The sequence below is a fragment of the Oryx dammah genome, unplaced genomic scaffold (genome assembly GCF_014754425.2).
Source record: "Oryx dammah isolate SB20612 unplaced genomic scaffold, SCBI_Odam_1.1 HiC_scaffold_27, whole genome shotgun sequence".
Lineage (NCBI taxonomy): Eukaryota > Metazoa > Chordata > Mammalia > Artiodactyla > Bovidae > Oryx > Oryx dammah.
Window position 1 is genome coordinate 73,079,032 of NW_024070211.1, and position 22,110 is coordinate 73,101,141.

The window sequence follows — 22,110 nt, forward strand, 5'->3', positions numbered from 1 at the left end:
AGCCACTCTCCTTCTTTCACTGAGCACACAGAGGAGCAAAAAGAAGAGGGTGCAGGGTGCACGTCAGACGGATGGGGAACTGCAGGCTAGCAAGAGGTGTGACCCTGGCAGAGGAGGCAAAAGTAAAACCTAGGATCCCTGTGTCTAGAAGCGCATGCGTGGAGGCCAGCGAAGGCTCAGCGTGGATGCCCAGTAATTTGTCTTCTCCTCCCTTCCCCACCCCCAACCACTGCATGCACAGCATTCATGTGGTAAGACACAGAGAACAGTGTCAAAAGCGAGATGGAGAGCTGCCCGTTGAGTCCTCCAGTCCTCTGAGTATTCCGGGGTCTGAAGGAAAAAAGAGCACCTGCCCCTTCTCTTAAGTGTATTATTACATCTACTTTTCTGTCCTGAAATGAATTCATTCATAATATGCCCTGCTAACATATATAATTTTTTAAAAGGCTGATTCTCTGATATGAAAGAGAAATGAAAATACTTTGCAAAAAGGTAAAAGATATTTTGTATATGCATAGTCCAGAAATGCTATACCGTACGGACGCGAGTCTGAGTGAACTCCGGGAGTTGGTGATGGACAGGGAGGCCTGGCGTGCTGCGATTCATGGGGTCGCAAAGAGTCGGGCACGACTGAGCTGCTGAACTGAACTGAACCCACGAAGCACACTGGAAGGCAGCAGTGGTGTCTCATGCCTCCTTGCAGTGAATATGTTTGTATTTAAGAGGAATAAGTCATTGAGTTGAAGCTGCTCAGCCCTTTTGCTTTATAACTGCCATCAGGAAAGATAAGCTAAATAGAAAAGTGCCTACACATAGATTCGCAGATATACACAATTGGCATTACTGTGACAGCTTCAAATATGGACTAGTCAGGGTACATTGTCCTGGAGACCCAGAGCTTCTGGGTGGCATTGACTTTACGCCATGATTTTTCTGAAACAATAATGACTCGTTGGTGAAATTTGAATAAAACAGAGCACAAAGTTTCTTTGATTTACATGGCAGTTATATTCCTGGAAAACTCAATGTGTATTCAAATTGTGCCAAAGGGTAGATTCTGTGAACCCACATGAGAACTTGGGAGGCATGTGAAGGCCTGTGGGGAGTGGACAGCTCTGCCCCATGCAGGACTGTTATCCCATCTCAAGGCGTCTGGCATCCTTGGTCCTCAGCCAGGGGCTAGGAAAGCACTCGCCAACCCAAGAACTGAATATGTGCTCACAGGGTCTAGAATGCTGTCTTTATATCACACCCTTATAGGGATACAAGAATAAAGGTGGGGATAAGTCTCAGGGGTAAATTTAATTTTCTTAAAAACTGGATTTTTCAAGAACTGAGAGTTACCAGTCTTCCTCTGGGTCTCTTTGGTTGCTGTTTTTAAAACCTCCTTTAGAACAAAAGCTGCCTTTCCTTGCTTTTCTGATCATAAATTGTCTTTATGACTGTTATGGTTTCAATGTTCTGCTGATGATTATTCCAAAAATTCTGTTTTTTCTGGTTTTCTTGTTTCTCTTTTTGTCGCCTTTCACATGTGCCATTACATGTCTTTCTATGACTTTAAAACCTGTAATGACTTTACTGAAATTTTATTATGCTTATCTGTCCTAACCAGTATTGTATAGTAGATACTAGTTCCATCCAGGTGATTTTCAGGGCTGGGATATAATTAAGGAAATAATGTTCATTATTTCTTGGTGTGATTTGAGGGATTGAACAGCCACTTGTAACAGCGTCCACATCACCTGGTTATGACATTGTAACTCTTTCTTGGTATTCAGGGTATGGAGACATCACTGGAGCTGCCCTGTGGGTCTCAGGCAGGGTCACGGTCCACATCTCACTCTCCAGGGACCCCTAGACTCATAGGATCCCCTCTAAAGCACCCAGGATCCAGGCCCAGAGGGTCTAAGACAGCCTGGCTATATGTCTTTTTTTTTAATATATATTTTTTTTAATTAAAAAAATATTTTTTCTTTGCTCGAGACAGCTCTCAGTTACAGCACTCGGGATTGTTGATCTTTGTTGTGTTATGTTACGTCTTGCGTGTCACAATCTTTTAATTGTGACATGCACACTTTTAGCTGTGGCGTGTGGGATCTAGTTCCCTGACCAGAGACTGAACCCCAGGTCCCCTGCGTTGGGAGCTCGAAGTCTTAGCCACCAGACCACCAGGGAGGTCCCCATGTGTCTTTTTAAATGGTCCGTGTGAACCTGATGGGCACCCACAGGCACTAGGGGTGATACCAGCCAGGCACACCTTACAGCCTTCGTTTCCTTACCTGAACCCATCAGTGCTGTGTGTGCGAATCCAGAGGATATACATATCCAGTCCTGACTTAGGAGGGCCCAGTGGATGTCCTGCTGGGTCAAAAACAGAGAAGCTACGGAGCCCTCCCCCTTTTATTATCATCTGCTTATGGGGTTGACTTGGCTTCCTTGGTGGTGCAGTGGTAAAGAACCCATCTGCCAGCGCAGGAGAGGTAAGAGACGCAGGTTCCATCCCTAGGTCAGGAAGATCCCCTGGAGGAGGGGATGGCAACCCCCTCCAGTATTCTTGCCTTGAGAATCCCATGGACAGAGGAGCCTGGCAAGCTACAGTCCATAGGGTTGCAAAGAGTTGGACACAAATGATTTCCATCATCAGGAAGAAGAACAGAAAATGACTTGTTACCTACACGAGTCCAACTCTGAATCATAAAAAGCATTACACTTCACCTGGCACAGAAGGCTGAAAAAAGTCAGCGTTTGTGAGACTGAGGTTCTGTTTTTCCTTTTCCAGCTGACGTCGCAGCATCCTTACGCTGAAGTTTTCATCGGCCGGCCACACGTTTGGACCGTTGACCTTGGCAATCAGGAGGAGGTCGAGGATGCTGTGAAAGCGATTTTAAGTCAGAAGGTTGTTTCTTTTATTCCATCTTCTCCATTGGTAATGTGAATGGGATGGTGTGGAAAGCATCCCAGCCCTTTGTTTGAGTAGTTAGAACGTTTCCATGTCGGCTTAACTCTGGCATTAGAAAACAGCCCAGCTAAAGGGCTGGCCTGTGGATCTGGTGGATGTTCTATGACATGGAAACGGAGCTGGTGTCCAAATGAGTGTGGATTCTGCAGATCTTTCGACACGAATCCTGGGTCCCATGTACGGTAATAGAAGTTTGAGTTGTTACTTGAGTCTTCGACCTAATTATGTAGCTCTCCTAAAGATCATAAAAGATAGTCCTGCTCCCCTGCAAAAAAAGAAGTGAGAAGGATAAGGAATAATAAAGGAATTACTGGGAAATGTTTTTCTATAGCATCTATTTATTTGGCTTTTCTACCTATACATCTTATAGAATTTTATATAAGAAACTAACTTCTCTGGACTTTTCCTGATCAGTTCAGCATCATGTATTAAATACCTACTGTATGCACAGCACTTTCTGAACCACTGTAGGGGATGCTTACTTCATAAACATAAAGGAGGCTGGGTCCACTTAGGATCTGGCCGCACCCCCTTGGGCAGTTACTTAACCTCTGAGTTACTAACCTTCCTCATCCTTGATGAAAGATAGTTTCATCTGCTTTACAGGTGCTTAAGAAGATTCAATGAGACAATGAACATAAAGTGCTTAAAGGCAGTGTCAGCATCACAATGAACATTTAGTCAGTCGTATGAAGCCAGCAGGCTTCCCAGGTGGCTCTAATGGTGAAGAACTCACCTGCCAGTGCAGGAGACATGAGAGACATGGGTTTGATCCCTGGGTCGGGAAGATCCCCTGGAGAAGTGCATAACCCACTCCAGTATTCTTGCCTTGAAAATCCCATGGAAGGAGGAGCCTGTCATGCTACAGTCCATAGGGTGGCAAAGAGCTGGACATGGCTGAAGTGCCTTAGCACACACGCACACGTGAAGTCAGGGTTAGTATTACATACGCCATAGTATTCTTTTTTATTGAAGTATAATTGATTTACAGTGTTGTGTTTTAAGTACACAGCAAAGTGGTTAAGTTATCCATATATAAATTCTTTATCATATTCCTTTTCCATTATGGTTTATCACAGGATATTGAATATAGCCCCCTGTGCTCTGCAGCAGGACCTTGTTTGTCCATGCTATGTGTGATGGTTTGCGTCTGCTAGCCTCGGCTCCCAATCCAGCCCTCTCCTGCAACCACAAGTCTATCCTCTGTGTCTGTGAGTCTGTTTCTGTTTTGTAGACAGGTTCATCTGTGTTGTATTTTAGATTCCACAAATCAGTGATATCGTATAATGATATGCCTTTCTCTGACTTGCTTCACCTAGTATGATAGTCTGTTGGCTGTTGGTCCATTCATGTAGCTGCAAATGGCATTATTTCATTTTTGTGGCTGAGTAATATTCCAGTGTATGTTTTTTCGTGTATGTGTAAGTAATATATATACACCATGTCTTCTTTATCCATTCTTCCATCAATGGACATTTAGGTTGTTTGTATGTCACAGTCATTGTAATACTATAATATTCTCATTTTTGTTAGTGATAGTCTTGATTTTCACTAGATTGTAAGTAACATGGGCAAGAACTATATCTGTCTCACTGCTGTGTTCTCAGGACCCAGCATAATGATGTACCTAACAGGTGGATGGGAAGCATGGAGAGAGTGAGGATAGATATTTGTAAATCACCACACTAAGGCAGAGTATGTTTGGTGCCAAGACCAACATGCCAGATTGAGAAGTGTCTGTCTTCTCTGCTTTTCTTTTTTTTTTTTTAATTGACGCATAGTTGATTTACAATATTTTGTTGGTTTTCTATGTACAGAAAAATGATTCAGGTACGTGTGTATATTCTTTTTCATATTCTTTTCCATTTTACTTTATTACAGGATATTGAATATAGTGCCCTGTGCTATACAGTATAGGAGCTTGTTGTTTACCTACTTTATATATAGTAGTTTGTCATCTCAAACTCCTAATTTATCCCTCCCCGCTCCTTTCCCCTCTGGTAACTGTAGGTTTTTCTGTGTGTTTTCTCTGCTTCTTATAGGACATTAGGAGAATACAGCATTGAGTTAAGTCTCAGAGGATGAGTAGGGATCTGCAAACCTAAACTGAGAAGTGGGTTCAAGAAGATAAGAGTTGGAGAAACAGTGAGAGTCACGGGGAAGAGTCTAGAAAGACCTGTATCCTGGGAGGAGTCACCAGTTGGCCATGTAAAGGACCATCTGACCCCTTTGAGAAATAAAATGTGTACCCCACAAGAGCCAGTTTCAGCTTACTGAGAACATCTCCAGGGAACAGGAGCATTCCAGTGTTGTCCATATCCCTTTAGAGGGAATATACTTATTGAGCTCTGGGGTGACTGCTCAGAGCTTCCCATCAGTGACGTGTACAATAACATCTCTGCCTCAACAGTTTAGGGCAGAAGTTCCCCAGACCTCTGGTGGCCAAGCTGAGAGATGAAGTGCCTAGTGAGGCTGGCTGCCTCAAGTGTCTGCCGCACGTCTGAGTCTTCCCCACCAGAGGGTCCTCCTCATAAAGATTGAAAGCTCTTTTTTCTTCAGTCTCAGAGTCCTCTAGGCGTTAGCTTCGAGAGCTACCATAACAAAGAACCACAGCTTGGTGGTTTAAACAACACAAATTTATCCCCTCACAGTTCTGGAGGCTCCAAGTTTAAAGTTAAATGTCGGCAGGGCCATGCGCCCTCTGAAGCCCCTCTGGGAGGGTCCTTCCTTGTCTCATCCACCTTCTGGTGTTCTTGGCTTGTAGGTGCAACACTTTAATTCCTGTCTCTGTTATCATGAAATGGTCTCCATGTGTGTGTCTCTCTGTCTTCTCCAGTTCTTACCGAGACATCAGTCGTATTGGATTAGACAGAAAGAAAAGAAAGTGAAGTCACTCAATCGTATCCGACTCTTTGCAACCCATGGACTGTAGCCTACCAGGCTTCTCCAACCATGGGATTTTCCAGGCAAGAGTACTGGAGTGGGGTGCCATTTCCTTCTCCAGGGAATCTTCCTGACCCAGGGATCAAACCCAGGTCTCCCGCATTCCAGGCAGACACTTGACCATCTGAGTCTTCAGGGAAGCCCTTACTGGATTAGAGTACAGCCTAAATCAGTATGACCTCATCTCACTTGGTTGTATCTATTTGCATCTCCAAATAGAGTCCCATTCACAGGGTTAGGACTTCAACATCTCTTTTTTGGGGGACAGTTCAACCCACAACACTTAGTTAAGTGCGCATGGCCTCAAAGAGGAGTAATTCTAAAGGTAATGTACAGACAGAAAATCTTGGATCGTAAAGTTCAAAACTTTGTAGCTAATAGATCCCTTTTGTCGGACAGAAATCTCACAGGAACGCCTGACACGTAAAGCACTGAGTGAGTGCCGAGTTCTCTCCACTCCTAAGTGAGGCTCTGTCCACTCCATGGAACATCTACTGGGCCACGTTTTAAAACCCTTTCCCTTGGTGGTTTAAACAACACAGATTTGTTTAATTTTAAACTAAGGCCACTTAACTGGGTTGGGGGGGTAATTATAATGGATGATATGTAGGGAGAAGCTCTTTCTACACATGTAGAATCTCTCTATACATCTTTATGAGCCTTATCTCATTTAAACCTTCTACAGATAAGAACATTAAGATTTAAAGAAATTAAGTTATTTACCTAAAATCGCACAACTAGTAAGTAGCAGGACCTGGATAGAAACTAGTATTTTGACTGGTTTATTAAGATAAAATTTTAAAAGAAAAACAGCATGAAATGAAGTAAAGGAAAAGGTGAGAGTGAGAGAGATAAAATAAGGGATGAGTATAATACAAAAATGATTGTCATTATAACCCTTAGTTCAGTTCAGTTCCGTCACTCAGTCACATCTGACTCTTTGTGACCCCATGAATCACAGCACGCCAGGCCTCCCTGTCCATCACCAACTCCCGGAGTTTACCCAAACTCACGTCCATTGAGTCAGTGATGCCATCCAGCCATCTCATCCTCTGTCGTCTCCTTCTCCTCCTGCTCCCAATCCTTCCCAGCATTGGAGTCTTTTCTAATGAGTCAACTCTTCGCATGAGGTGGCCCAAGTATTGGTTTCAGCTTCAGCATCAGTCTTTCCACTGAACACTCAGGACTGGTCTCCTTTAGGATGGACTGGTTGGATCTCCTTGCAGCCCAAGGGACTCTCAAGAGTCTTCTCCAACACCACAGTTCAAAAGCATCAATTCTTCGGTGCTCAGCTTTCTTCACAGTCCAACTCTCACATCCATACATGACCACTGGAAAAACCATAGCCTTGACTAGATGGGCTTTGTTGGCAAAGTAATGTCTCTGCTTCTGAATATGCTGTCTAGGTTGGTCATAACTTTCCTTGCAAAGAGTAAGCGTCTTTTAATTTCATGGCTGCAATCACCATTTGTAGTGATTTCTTATAACCCTTAAGCTTGTTATAAATGTGTCAGAAATTTGGTACCAAGATTTATCATATTTAATTATAAGATTTTAGGTTACATGACACTCAAAAAAGCAAGAAAACAGGATGCATCATTAAGAGAGGACTCTGTCAATAAAACCAGACCCAGGGATGACCCAGATGTTGGAATTATCAGACAGCAAATTTTAAATGCTAAGACAAATATATTAAAATGTTTGATGGAAAAAGTGGACAGCGTATGTGAACAGATGGGGGATTTCAGCAGAAATGGAAAAAAAAAAATTTAAGCCAAATGAAAAAATACTAGAACCGAAGGTACAGACAGTATCAGGAATGAAGTCTTTCACTGGATTTATCAGCATACATACACAGCAGAAGAAAATAATCAGTGAACTTAATGACTTGTCAGTAGAAATTATTGAAATTAGAGAAGCAAGATAAAAAGAGGGGGCATATGAGATCTGTGGAACAACATCAAACAACCCAACTGATGTGTGATGAGAGTCTCAGAGGAGAGAATGACCAGAAGAAAATTTGTGAAAAGATGATGGCTAAGGATTTTCTAAAATTGATGAACGACATCAACCTACAGATCCTGGGAGCTCAGTGAAGGCCAAGCAGGATAAATATGGAGAAGAACACAGTTAGATACATTGTAGCTGAACTGCCAAAAATGAAAGATAAGGAAAATGATCTTGAAAGTAGCCAGAGAAAAATTTATTACATTCAGGGGAATAACCGTATGAAAGACGACCAACTTCCTATTGGAAATAATGAAGACCATAAGAGATTCCATAGGAGCCAGAATGTGTAGAGCCTTTAAAGAGAAAGGCTGCAGAGCCTTTAAGAAATCCCCTCTTAAAGAGGGATTATGGATTTTATTCTAAGTATGATGGGTAGTTTTGAACAGTGGAATGGCATGACCTGTCTTACATTTGAAATCATCAAGAGAAATTACATGAAGTGTCTAACTTAAAATTCTCTACCTAGTAGATAGAGAAGATAAGACTCAACCCGTGGTCTCCTGCCTTCTAAAACCATATCTCATTGACCGGTGCCAAGCCACGTGTCAGGTGGGGCCATGCAGGGGTTAACTGATCTCAGATTGTAGTTCCCATAGAAATCAACACTCTGACTTACAAGAACACTGACTAATGCTAGAGGAGAGAGGAAATCCCACAGGAAGGAAGAAGGTAAAGAGGAGAAAATAAAGGAAAATGTGGGAGGATAGGGAAAGCTTCCAAGGCCAGGAGGGACTGCATGGTGCAGTCTGCAGGCATCCTTCCTGTGGCCATGACTAACAGTCCTTCTTCCACCAGGCAGGATGAGAACAGCTCCCCCTGCTTCTCCATAACTAGCCCTATTTGGGATTCTCAGTCACCGTGGTTCCACATTCCCTTTCCTTCCATTCCCCCAAAGAGGCCTTGACTTTCCCTGAAGGACTGTTATGCAGAAAACTCCCTCTCTGTCTCACTGACACGCACGCACAAAACCTGTGCAACAGATCTAACGTTAGAGACTAGCCAGTGCTCAATATTTCTTAAGCTGCAGCGCTTTCCCACACAGAGGGGCCCTGTTCCCATCCACAGCAAGATGGCTCATGGAACTTACTGGCAGAGATGGCGTAAGAATATAGTTTCTTTTCTTTTTAGCTCTTCCTTTATAGGAAAATTGGTTCCTTATCTTTTAGAACAGGAACTGGCCACAGAGCAAGTAGGGTGGCATAGGAAGAGCCGTTTTTCTGTGTTTATCGCATGAGCTCTTGAATTAATTCACTTTCATTTCTAATGGGTGCCCTTTGGAATATGTTGTAGGAATGACCTTTGAGTGTTTAGTATGCTTCCTACCACATAGGATCTGTTGGTGGCATGACACATGCCCACTGCTGTTTGTTTGCCTCACTCTAGAAACCCTCCTTATCCCTTTATAAATGAAACTGATATGCCAAGTCCTCTATTATATGTTTTTTGTTGTTGTTCTTATTCCTCCATATATTTTCCCACAAACATGGGGGGGAGACATATTCTCTAGCCAATTAGAGAAAGCTTCTGGAATCACTCACAGGTTGGTTCAATAAATATTCTTTAAAAGAAAATAAAAAGTATACATTGGGTATAAAGGACTATGTTTGGGTTAGAGAGGGCACAGCAAGTGCAAAAGCTTGGGATGAAAAGATGCAGGCTTGGAAGATGTAAGTCAGTTAAAGAATATTTTGCTCGTCTGAGATGAACTCTCTAGGGACAAAAGGACCTCAGTTCTTGCAGAATAGTCCTGCCCTGGTATGGCTCTGCCTCTTTTGGCTCCATGGGTGGATGTGGGCAGCAATGGCTGTGGGATATGTCATCTAATTGTGTATTCAAAGACACGTTATGAAAGTAACAATGATAGATGATGAAGATTTCAAATGTAATGTATGAATCAACACAGAAAACGGGAGAATATGCCTTGAGCCCAACTGCTTGGCTTCCCACAGATGAGTATCTTCTCTGTCAATTTCCCATTTTCATCAGGCTTCACCTCACAGATGTTTTGTCCAGGCTTCCGCCCTGTAGATTTGAGATAAGCAAGTGCAGACTTAGGAGGGAAGTGGTGAACGTGCTAACTGCTGTTGGGTTCTCTGAAGCTGTAAAAAATTGGATTACTGGTGATTTTCTCCCAAGTGTAACATCCATTTCAGGTTAATAATGCCAGACGGCTGCCCCTGAAGACACAGGCCTCAGAATGTTGGCATAGGCAGTGCAGAACTCCAACCCACTTTTCTTTCCCTTCTGACAGGTATCACAGTATTGATCAGACTGCCTCCCCCACCCCAGTGAGGCACCTTCTGCTTTACTTGCACCCTCTGATGAAGTCCAGGCTCCTTAGGGTAGAAATCTCAAGTCCTTTGTGGAAATCCAGTGAGCTGCTTTCTAGCCTAGCTCGTTAGCTTCCAGGATCCTAGTTCTGTCCTCCCACACTCCTTCTTTCAAGTCTAATCTCCCACTACTTGCTCCCCCTAGAACATCTGCCATATCTTGGTCCTCCCTCAGTCTTGGCTTGCTAGAATCATAGATGATCTTAAGAGCCCAACATTTTAGCAGAAGTTGGCTTTGACCTTCTAGGCTCCTAGAACCTCTTGCTGAAATCTCTGTGATGCGTCATCACTGTGTTTTGATCCTTGAGTTCTTTGGGTACATATTCACCTACCAGTGCAAAAGGAAGTTTTTCACTGTCATTAAATAACTCATCACATGCCTTTCTCAGGGTAGGAGGCCTGCATTCATTTACCAGATGTTTGCTGGTTCCAGTGTGTGCCCTGCTGCTCAGCACCAGGGTACAGATGATCCTGCAGCCATGGACCCTGCCCCATAGATCTTACCTTCCAACAACTGACCCTCTCTGCCTTTGCTTGAATGCCTGCCATGTGTTAGACACTGAACTAAGCACTTTACTTTTTCCCTCGATGTAATATTCACCACAGATTCCAAAGCATGGGTTTTTCTTATCACCATTTCACACATGAAGGATCTGGGGCTCAAAGATGGTAGTTCATTTGCTCTGGGTCCCACAGCTGATAAGGAACAGGGAGGTTGTGAAGACAGGTCTGCTGATTTCCAAGTTCATATTCTTAGCCCCTCACCTGACTGCCTGCAGGCAGTGGCACCTGAGTGTGGGTGAATCAGTGGAGAACTGGGTACAGATTACATGTCTCATGTCCTCCTCTTCCATGATCTGTTCTGTTTCTGCAGATTGAGCCATACATGCCGTATGAATTCACATGCGAGGGGATGCTACAGAGAATCAATGCTTTCATCGAAAAACAGGTAAGACTCTCTCAAGTCCATCTGCCCTCGCCATTCCCTCCCTGCTGGTACCCCAGGCAGCTCGTCAATAAGTAAAAGCTCACCATGATTCTGTGAGATTTTCCCGATATGGAGGATTCCACAAGCTAGATGAGGGCTTCTTGCAGTTCTAACATATGAACTGCCGTGGTCACCCAGAGGAGTCTGGCTGTCATTGGAGTACAAATGTTCCTTGTGGGTGGAAGGTCACATGGATACTGAAGGGAGGGACTGGATGGTCAAGATGAAAACCTCCTTTACCATCAGACCTGTGCCTTGTCCAGGAACCACACAAAGACTTGGGTGGGGAGGAGGACAGATAGATGGCTCAAAATATGTCAGTAATTCCAAATAGGTAGGACTCTTTAGTGGTTTTCAAACATTTTTAAAAATAGGATTCCTTTTCAAATGAAACTTTACTTGAAATCCAAGTATATAAAACAGATAAAAGCAAAACTTTACTTCCAAAGCTGGGGAGGGCTCCTAGGGTCCCACCACCCCCAACAGAGTTGGGACACTGTGTCTTGTGCTCAGAGAAGTAAAGGCCAAAAGTGTCATTGCCATCATTTTAAAACATCTTAATTCCTTAGGCTTCAAAAATAACACAGAGCTAGAAATAGGCAGGCTGAGAGCCCCCATGGGTAGAGGAATATGAGGTCCTTGACCAAGTGCAAGAGATGAGGAGCTCTGCTTCAAAGCAGAGCATCTTAGTGCGATCAAGAGATCTTGACACGTAGGCAGGGAGGACTCTGAAGGCTGAAAGTAGAAATGGTGTGTTCAGAATGAAAGTAGGCGTGGTAAGTTCAGAGTGAAAGATTTGAGGCCACAGGCTGTGGTAAGCCATGGACAACCCTGAATGCAGCTGCTGGACAGGGCCAGCCAGAGACAGAGGCTTCAGGGGCCCGGGCCTGATGTTCTGAACGATTGTTAATGGAAAGAGGGACTACAGCACAGCCATCCACTGGCATTCCAGCCCCTCCGCTGAGGCCTTCTGACCGTATGACTTGGATGTGTTAGTTTCCTCCCCTGCAAAATGAGGATGATACTAGAACCTCAAGCGGCTAATGTGAAAATGAGCTAGTACATATGAAGTGCTTGGAACAAGACCGACACATATGTTCAATAAAGACACACTATTGCTGTTGATTATTTAATATACATTATAGTATTATTATGTGACAATGTATTCTACAGTAGTATTCATCAGACTTTGCCACGAGAGCTGAGCATTTGAATCACTATCTCATTCACTCTTTATATGACACTTAACTCAAGAATGACAGTATCATTATCCTGATGGGGGCAGCCCTTTACATACAGACTTTACATCCCAACTCATCATCTCATTTATCCTCACAGTAATCCTGGGAGGTAGCAATCATCACCCATTCTCTGGATAACAAGAACCAAGAGTCTCAGCCGTAGGGCTCAGGCATGGAATCAGGGTTGGATGCTGGGTTGGTTTGAGCCCATGCAGGCTTGCGCCAACAGCATTGCTGGAGCCTCAGGCAATGACACTTGTCCCAGAGCTATACTTTCCATCTTCTTTGATCTCAAGAAGCTGCCAGCCCTTCCCCAAAGGTGCAGACGGGGATGCTGTGGCCTGCGGCAGTGAGATTTTAACAAATCACAGACTTTATACCCTTCCTGGAGGCTGAGATCTTACCAGGATCCCTGCCAAAACCCACTTCCACCTTTCCTGTCTCCACTTCCTCTCAGGGAAAATGGTTACTCACCACCACATTGTAAAAAGACATTTTGAATTTTATATCAGAGTATAGATGGTTTACAATACTGTAGTAGTTTCAGGTATACGGCAAAGTGATCAAGTTATACATGTGCATTCTTTTTCAGATTGTTTTCCCATATAGGTTATTACAGAATATTAAGTACAGTTCTCTGTGCTATACAGTGGGTCCTTGTTAATTAGTATATATATATATGTTAGTGTGCATGTGGCTTCCCTGGTGGCTCAGTTGGTAAAGAATCTGCCTAAACTGCAGGAGATCTGGGTTCGATCCCTGATTGGGAAGAGTCCCTGGAGTAGGAAGTGGCAACCCACTCCAGTATTCTTGCCTGGAGAATTCCATGGACAGAGGAGCACAGCAGGCTACGGTCCATGGGATCGCAAAGAATCGGACATGACTGAGTGACTGTTATTGTCACTTGTGTGTATATGTTAATCCCAAATTCGTAATTTATCCCCCGACCACCACCACCTTTCCTCTTTGGTAACCATAAGTTTCTTTTCTATTGTCTGTGAGTCTGTTTCTGTTTTGTAAAAAAATGTTCATTTATATCATTTTTTAGAATCCACATATCAATTCAGTTCAGTTCAGTCGCTCAGTTGTGTCCAACTCTTTGCGACCCCATGAATCGCAGCACGCCAGGCCTCCCTGTCCATCACCATCTCCCGGAGTTCTCCCAGACTCATGTCCATCGAGTCAGTGATGCCACCCAGCCATCTCATCCTCTGTCATCCCCTTCTCCTACTGCCCCCAATCCCTCCCAGCATCACAGTCTTTTCCAATGAGTCAACTCTTTGCATGAGGTGGCCAAAGTACTGGATCTTCAGCTTCACCATCATTCCCTCCAAAGAAATCCGGGGTTGATCTCCTTCAGAATGGACTGGTTGGATCTCCTTGCAGTCCAAGGGACTCTCAAGAGTCTTCTCCAACACCACAGTTCAAAAGCATCAATTCTTCGGCTCTCAGCCTTCTTCACAGTCCAACTCTCACCTCCATAATGACCACAGGAAAAACCATAGCCTTGACTAGACGGACCTTAGTCGGCAAAGTAATGTCCCTGCTTTTGAATATGCTATCTAGGTTGGTCATAACTTTTCTTCCAAGGAGTAAGCGTCTTTTAATTTCATGGCTGCAGTCACCATCTGCGGTGATTTTGGAGCCCAAAAAATAAAGTCTGACACTGTTTCCACTGTTTCCCCATCTATTTCCCATGAAGTGATGGGACCAGATGCCATGATCTTCGTTTTCTGAATGTTGAGCTTTAAGCCAACTTTTTCACTCTCCTCTTTCACTTTCATCAAGAGGCTTTTTAGCTCCTCTTCACTTTCTGCCATAAGGGTGGTGTCATCTGCATATCTGAGGTTATTGATATTTCTCCTGGCAATCTTGATTCCAGCTTGTGTTTCTTCCAGTCCAGCATTTCTCATGATGTACTCTGCATATAAGTTAAATATTTGAAAAGACTTTATCATATTTATTTGAAGGCCATCTTTCTTTCTTCCCTAAAATTCTTGAATGCCAGCCAGTCTTAGAAGTTATCATGTAACCCATTCTTTTTAAACCTATTACTAGATTTCAATTCAAACAGGAAGGTCCTGTTCCGCAAATAGACCTTATTAAATGTTCAGTGATGCAGGGCCACACCCAGTTTGGTCCCCTTGACATCCAAGTGCCTAGCCCTCTGCCTGTCGGGGAGAAGGTGAACAAAACTGAAAGAATGATTAAATGAATAGGAGGGTGATGACTGTGTGTGCTTTTCATTCCTGTGTGCCAAGATCCAGCAGGCTCATCTTGACCCTAATGACTTGGAGAGACAATTAATAAAATTGTCTCCTAGAAAACATACTCATAAAATTGCCCTTTCACACTTCTCCTGGGTAGAGATTTTCTTCTGCAGAGCTCTGCAGCTCACAGAAACCCAGGGGTTTCTTTTCTGCCTGCTGTTATTCATGCATCCGCTCTGTTTAAGTATTTGTCAACTGGAGGGGACTGCAGACTGTTCCTGGAGTTGGGGAAGAAGAGGTGTCAAAGGATGAGTCTCTGTCCTTAAGTAGCTTCAAGGTCAAGGTGTTAGGCAGTGCTGCCGCCATTGATTACATCTGTCACCCGGGTGTGCTCTGGGATCGCGTAACTCAGGTTCAGGGTGGGGGCAGGGGAAGGGGGGAGAGTGTCTGGAAGCACTTTGCGGGAGATGAGTCCTGAAGGCAAAGTGGGGGTCCCTGAGAGGTCGAGATGCGAAGGCCTGGGGGATAAAGAGAAATGGTGGTGAGTTGGAAGGTTGGCTGTGACTGAAGAGAGAGAGAAGATGCAAGAGGAGGTCAGAGGAGACACATCCTGAAAAGATGCTGAGGCTCAGCTCAAGAACTCAGAATTTGATTCTGGGACAAGAGGAGGCTGAAGACAGGTTTTAACTCAGGAATAGGGCAGTGATGCTATCAGATTGGTGTTTTAGAAAAGTCACTCTAGGAATCGCTTGTGTTTAGGGGCATTTCTTATTCAGCATTCTCTCAGTGCTGCTAATGAGCAATAAAGGGGCCTATTTTGAGTTTATCCTAGGCCTCCGGGGAGGGTTTTCTTGAAGCCATAATGTTCCCCAACTCCAGAAGGAAATTAGGAGGCCAAGACCCCATTGGTCACAGATCGGGTCTTCTGCCTCTTAACGATTAGCTCCAGGCTCTGGTGTTTCAGAGCTTGGAGTGTTCATTATTTTTGCCGCCCAAAGACTATCTTCAAAGAGCAGTGAGAGGAGAGAGGCTCTTTCTGGTGTGAACAGGAAAGCCTCAAGCTCTGAAGGGTGGCGGCAGTGCACGCTTGCTGTCTCTTAAATCGTAGGAGCACCACAGCCCTAATTAGGCTGATCTCTGCCTTCAGAGCCCTCCGTGTGATCTGCTAAGGGAATAAGGAAGCTTTTATCCCAGAACCCTTTCAAGGTTGTTCATCACACTCACCCCAGGCAACGGGGGCCAGAGGATGCCATTTGACCGCAATTGAGAAAGCCCTGGGCCTCAGTGTGTACTCTGTTCAGAGTGCTTAACAGCAGGCAACCTCCCTCTCCAGACCAGGTAGCACCCAAAGGGGATGAATCCCGGCTTTAGGAAAACCAGTTGCTTTTTCCCTTAATGCCCCCATTCCCTCTACTGTGCTAATAGTGTCAATTTGCATAGCAAGCCCTATTGCATTGCTCTCCCAAAGAAACACCCTCTCCAGTAGTAGGAGCTTGTGCCAAGGAGAAAAATCCAATGTATTCTAAGATCCAGAGCACTCTTCTCCCCTAATCTGGGTGTGTTCAGGCTTGGTAAGTTTCTCGTTATGCATTTCTTGGGAAAGACTTCGGTGCTTGCCTCAGGCCAGAAAGTAGAGCAAGTTCTTTTGATGGAATGTCAATACTCAGGTTAATTTCTGAAAGCCATGCTCACGTTATTTTGCAAGGAGCTGTATCATTTATGAGAAAAGCACTCTGGAGATAGGGAGAGGGAGAAAAGAGTTAACTCCAAGAGCCACAGTGGAATCAAATTTAGCTCCTGGGAAATCTGGTTCATGGGGGCCCATCCTGACCTCCAAGGGGCATGTTCTAGATGCAAGAACAAACCTGGCAGGGAATCTGGATAGCTCCACGTAGAGGGGAGGGTGGAAGTGCCAGGTCACAGGGAAAAAGGAAGAGGAACCGAAACAGGGAGAAGGTTGGCAGTTGCTTAAGAAGTATTCACTCTTTTGAAAAATTGGTGGTTGCTGTTTGCCCAGCCATTCCTGAACCCAGGAGGGTTAAATGGGTAATGGTTGAGTGCTGGGCCCTAGAGTCTAACAGCCAAGTTCACTTCCTGGCTTAGCCCCTACTCTCAGTGACCTTGGTCAAGTTTCCTCTTCTGTACAGTGAGGATACTACTACCTACCCCATGGGGTTGGTAGAGGAATCAAGAAATGAATACATGTTTAAGGCTGAGAAGGTACCTCGCACAGAGTAGGTCCTCTGAAAGCCTTAACTTCTGCTTCAGGAGCCCAGAAACCAATTTACTTGGTTTTCACATAAAAGACACAGCTTCTTGCAAAACGATGTGAGCACAATCATCCTGTATAGTATTTATAGGGTTTTTACAGGAAGTAGAAAATATAGCTGAAGAACATGTTGTAAGACCATTTCAGGTTTTTTTTTTTAGCAACTTTATTCAGATGTAATTTACAGACCCTCAAATTCACTCTATGTAAGGGTACAATTCAGTGGGGCTTTTTGTTGTTGTTAATTATTAGGGTTTGGCAATTACTACCACAATCTAGTTTTGCAACATTCCCATCACCCTAAAAGACTCTTTTGTGCCCCTGTGCAGTTTCTCAGCATAATGTTTGTAAGGCTCATGTATACTGTAGCATGCTTTAGCATTGCATTCTTTTTCATTGCTGAATAGTATTCCATTGCATGGATAGACCACAGTTTGTTTACCCATTCTCCAACTGAGGGACATATGGGTCATTTCCACCTTTCGGCTTTTGTGAAGAGTGGAGTGCTACCTTGAACATTCGTATGTATGTGCACATGTGTTTTTGTTTCTCCCAATAGACTCCTCTGTAGAAGAGTTTGAAATGTGGGAGGTTCATGTCTAAATCTTTGCAACATGAACTTGTTGGCTTGCAGTGTAAAGATCACCATAGAGATTAGTCACCACAGCTCAGCTTCATGACCACCTTCTCTGTTGCCCTTGTGGAAATGTAAATTTGCACCTGCTGCTGGGAATCAGCCCCAGGGGCCACCCATGGACAGAGTTCACTCTTTCTGAGGACAGGACAAGTTGAGAATGGCAGGTACCAGGAAGCAACTGAAATGTGTTTAATCCAATCGGTCACGCATGATGTATTGAACACTTTTTCTGTGCTTGGCTCTGGATTCTTCTGCTATAACATAAATAACAAATATGCCCCTTACTCCTTACCTAGCTGGCTAAACTTGGCCCAAATCCCAATTTCATAGCCTTGAACCTGCTTCCCACTCCCCACCCCTTTTTTTTTTTTTTTGCAAATTCCTGACCTTACTTGCTTTAGATCCTGCTTCCAGACTTGCATCTGAATCCACCTGCACCTGATATGTCATGGTGTAATAACTCAATCAAAGATTTAGCCAGACGGCCACTCAAGGTGGAGGGTTTATGGAGAAGATCCCAGTGCTTCACTCCAAGGGAGCAGCGTTCCCCTCTCCCGACCCCTTGTCTTCTCCAGCTCTTTGGGTGTTAGGTGAATCACATTTTCTCCAAACTGTTACTTAGCCTTTGTTACAAAGGCAGCACCCTTACTTCATTTTCATAGTATGTTGTGTTCATTGGTTCAGAACATTACTTCTCATAAATGTGTTGATTAATAGACCTTTCTTACTATTGTTACTATAGGGAAATTTCATACTGAAGCAAACTTAGGGAAATTTGGTGACTGGCTAAAATCATTATTAGAGAGGAATGCAGATGTTCTGTGTCTAAGTGAGCTTGTTAACCAGATTGGAAATTACTGTTTATGTCTCTTCTGGTTATGTAAAGCTTCTGGGTTAGAATAGTATCTTTTTCTATTTCTATCAAAGCCCCAGGCTGCCAAAACCATTTAGTGGTTCTTTATTGAGTACCAATTATCTGCAAAACACTGTGTTTGTGCTAAGCCACTAACTCCTATTTAGCCTACCAAACCCAGCCCGGAAGTCCCTATTTCCTGGAAGCCTTCTCTGACACTACCCCCACCCCTTCCCATCCCCAGAGTTATTTCTCTGTCTCCTCTCAGTGGCCTTTACATCCTGGTTGGACATCTGTTGTGTACTGTTCTGTAATTTTTTTAAATGCGGGCCTTTGTCCCCAGAGACTCTGTCTCATCCACATTCAGATTTCCAGCACCCAGGGTAAGTTTTAATAGTTGGTTGTTAAGTTTTGAATGGATGCCTGAGAGACCCTTCAAAGCCACCCTCTGAGCATCTCAGGGAGGTTTGTTGGAAAAAGATGCCTGTCTCTCTGTCTGCACTGTTATGTGGCTTCCTAGCTGTCTCTCTGTTCCTGCTTCTGTTCCTGTCTACTGTTCTCAGCTCTGCAGATCCTGTCACTCCTCTGCCCAGAATTCTCCAATAGCTTCTATCTCACTCCAAGGAAAAGCCAAGGCTTTATATGGGTACCCCACCCCCACCAAGCTCTGGGTGCTCTGACCTCCCAGATACCATCTCTTCCTACTTCCAACCCCCAACGCATGCACACACACATATGCACACCACACACGTATGGGCGCGCACACACACACACAGAGCTCAGGCTGCCTGGAACTGCCCGCTCCTCCTGGAACCTGCCGGGCCTTTTGCTGTCACGGCCTTCGCACTTCGTTTGCTGCTTTCTGTTATGTCCTTCCCAGAAGCTTGCATGGCTCACACTTTACCTTCCTCAGGTCTTTTCTTGAATGTTGCCTTCTCAGTGATGCCTTATCTGAATACCCTCTTCCCCAACAGTCCCAATTCCTTATCTTCACTTCATTCTTACTTAGAGAAATTATTAGCTTTTAACATTACATATAATTTATTTATTTTGTTTCTCTATCTCCCTCACTGAAAAGAAGCTCTATAAAGGCAGGTGTTTTAGTTCCTTTTTTTTTTTTTTACCCAAGTCATCCCCAAGGGCATAGAAAAGTCCCTTGCTCATAATAACAGTAAGAGCCAACCATGGTGTTTGATCGTGCACATTTCTGAGCACTTTACACAGTATAATTATTTTCCTCCCCCTCTCCCCACAGCTCTCTGAGGTGGTTGCTGACATTTTCATCATTTTACAGTTGAGGAAACTGAGGCAAAGAAAGGTTATGGGGCTTGCCAAGACCACTCAGCTGCTCTGAGGAGCTGAGATTCAAAGCTAAGCAATCCAAACTCCAAACCCTTATGCTTTTCTGCTTCATAGCAAGTACAGTATTTGTCAAATGAACAAACGAGCAAGTTGAGCGAGTGAACAAGGAGACGAGGCCGGTTGGTGTTGCCCTGTTAGCTGATGCTGAGGTTGAGTGGAACAGGGGACCTCTCACTTTCCGTGAGCACCCAGTGGGGCTGGCACCTGGGTGGAGACGAGGTTTATGACAAGCTGTTGTGTCGGTTGCACCCTGCAAGCAGCTAGACAAAGAGATGGCCCTTGCGGACGATTGTCATAGGCAGTCCAGGCAACTCGACGTTTCCCTGTGAACCCTGGCAGCAAATAATGTTCTACTTGGGATATGTAACATCTCTCGGTGCCCTCTTGGCTTCCCTGGCGGCTCACATGCTAAAGAATCCACCTTCAGTGCAGGAGACCTGGGTTCAATCCTTGGATCGAGAAGATCCCCTGGAGAAGGGAATGGCAACCCACTTCAGTACTCTTGCCTGGAGAATTCCATGGACAGAGGAGCCTGGTGGATTGTGTTCCATGGGGTTGTAAAGAGTCAGACATGACTGAGTGACTAACACTTTCATGCGTGCCCTCTTAAGCGTCACTTCATTTTTTATCTCACAGGAGTTATATAAGGACTGAAAGACAAATGGTATTATCTGCATTTTAGATGTGAAAGCAGGCAGAGGGAACTTGAGGGGCATTTGTGAAGTCCCGCAGCTGGGAGCCGGAACCGTAACTCAGATCCCCACTCCCTCCTGCCTTACCTGTTGCCACATTGACTGGGGACACTTTCATTCTCCCTCTCTTCAAGCCTGTTCACCTTCAGGCTTTCCACATGGTTCACCAAGCCTTAAAAAGGGCCTGCTGCTATTTTCTCTATTTCTTTCTTTTTTTTATTTTATTTTATTGAAGTATAGTTACTTACAAGGTACTGTGGTTTCTGGTGTACAGCAGAGTGATCCAGTTTTACGTATATATAATAGTTTGCATCTGCTAGTCCCGAGCTCCCAATCCAGCTTTCCCTCACCCCCGTGCCCTCTTTGGTAACAATAAGTCTGTTCTCTGCTTCTGTGAGTCTGTTTCTGTTTCATAGACAAAGTCCCGCATCTTATTTTAGATTCCACATATGTGTGGTATCATCTGGCGGTTATCTTTCTCCTTCTGACTTAATATGACACTCTAGGTCCATCCCTGTTGCTGCAAAAGACATCGTTTCGTTCTTTTTCATGGCTGAGCGGCATTCCATCGTGTATCTGTATGTAGATCATATCTTCTTTTGCCATTTGTCTTTCCATGGACATTTAGGTTGTGTCCATGTCCTGGCCATTGTAGTGCTGCTGTGAACACTGGAGGGCACCTCTATCTTCAAATCAGCGTTTTCTCCAGGGGTATGCCCAGGACTGGGATTGCTGGATCATGTGCCAGCTCTAGTTTTAGTTTTTGGAGGAACCTGCATACTGCTTTCCACAGAGGCTGCACCTGTTTACATTCCCACCAATATGTCTTCATTATTTCTGGTCCTACTCGTACCCAGAGCAGACTAGTGAGAGGATACCGGACCAGCCCCCGCTGAGCCAAAGCAAGGGTGACCGGGACCCAAGAGTCCACGTGGAGTTGAGTTACGCTCTCCTGATAAAGGGAACCTGCATTGGGGGCTGCAGGGGTTTATTATGAACTGAGTAGGTGGCCTAGGTCTGCCCTGCTTGGGACGAGGCACGGTGCTCCATGTTTCCAGCGCTGCCCCGCTTCTGCACATGCGAGTGCTGCACCGCCTCCAGAGTCCAATACAGGGCACAGGCTCCGCCTCCACAGAGGGGCCAGAGGAGGGTGATGCGCATTAAGGGAGCGCCTGCTGTTTGCCAGCCTTCAGCTTAGCTGCATCACCCACAGTCTGGCAGCATCACTCCGTATGGACAGCAGTGGAGGCAGGACCAGACTGAGCAGTGTGCCGGAGGCCCCGCCCTGGTGAGGCCAGGCCTCAAATCTAGGTCTCAGATCTGAAGCACATGGCCCCACCACCTCCTAGTTGAACATGGAAGAATCTTTCTCCCCATTTCAGTTTTGTCCCTTGGACAGCGTCACATAACCACATGAGGCTCAGAATGAATAAGCAGTCTGTTAAGAGTCCACCAGACTCAGTAGGTGTAGACACCACCCTCAGCTCTCACTGCCTGTAGGAGGACATTTTGCAGTGTTCTTACCAAGCTGTAAAAGCCAGCGTTTGCATCTTCAGCTGTCATGGTGTCCAGTGATCTAGGTTTCCTAGTTGTTTGCCTGTTGTGAGCAGTCACAC

General features: G+C 44.7%; 1 protein-coding gene across 2 annotated transcripts in view; it reads left to right on the top strand.

Moving 5' to 3' along the window:
* The window catches only part of MGAT5 (alpha-1,6-mannosylglycoprotein 6-beta-N-acetylglucosaminyltransferase), a 394,846-nt gene that overhangs the window by 358,408 nt on the left and 14,328 nt on the right, over nucleotides 1-22,110 (top strand). For both annotated transcript variants that reach the window (XM_040228417.1, XM_040228416.1), the window contains exons 15-16: nucleotides 2,780-2,896; nucleotides 11,117-11,191. In XM_040228417.1, the coding sequence (XP_040084351.1) occupies nucleotides 2,780-2,896; nucleotides 11,117-11,191 (192 nt within the window). The remainder of the gene's footprint in view (nucleotides 1-2,779; nucleotides 2,897-11,116; nucleotides 11,192-22,110) is intronic.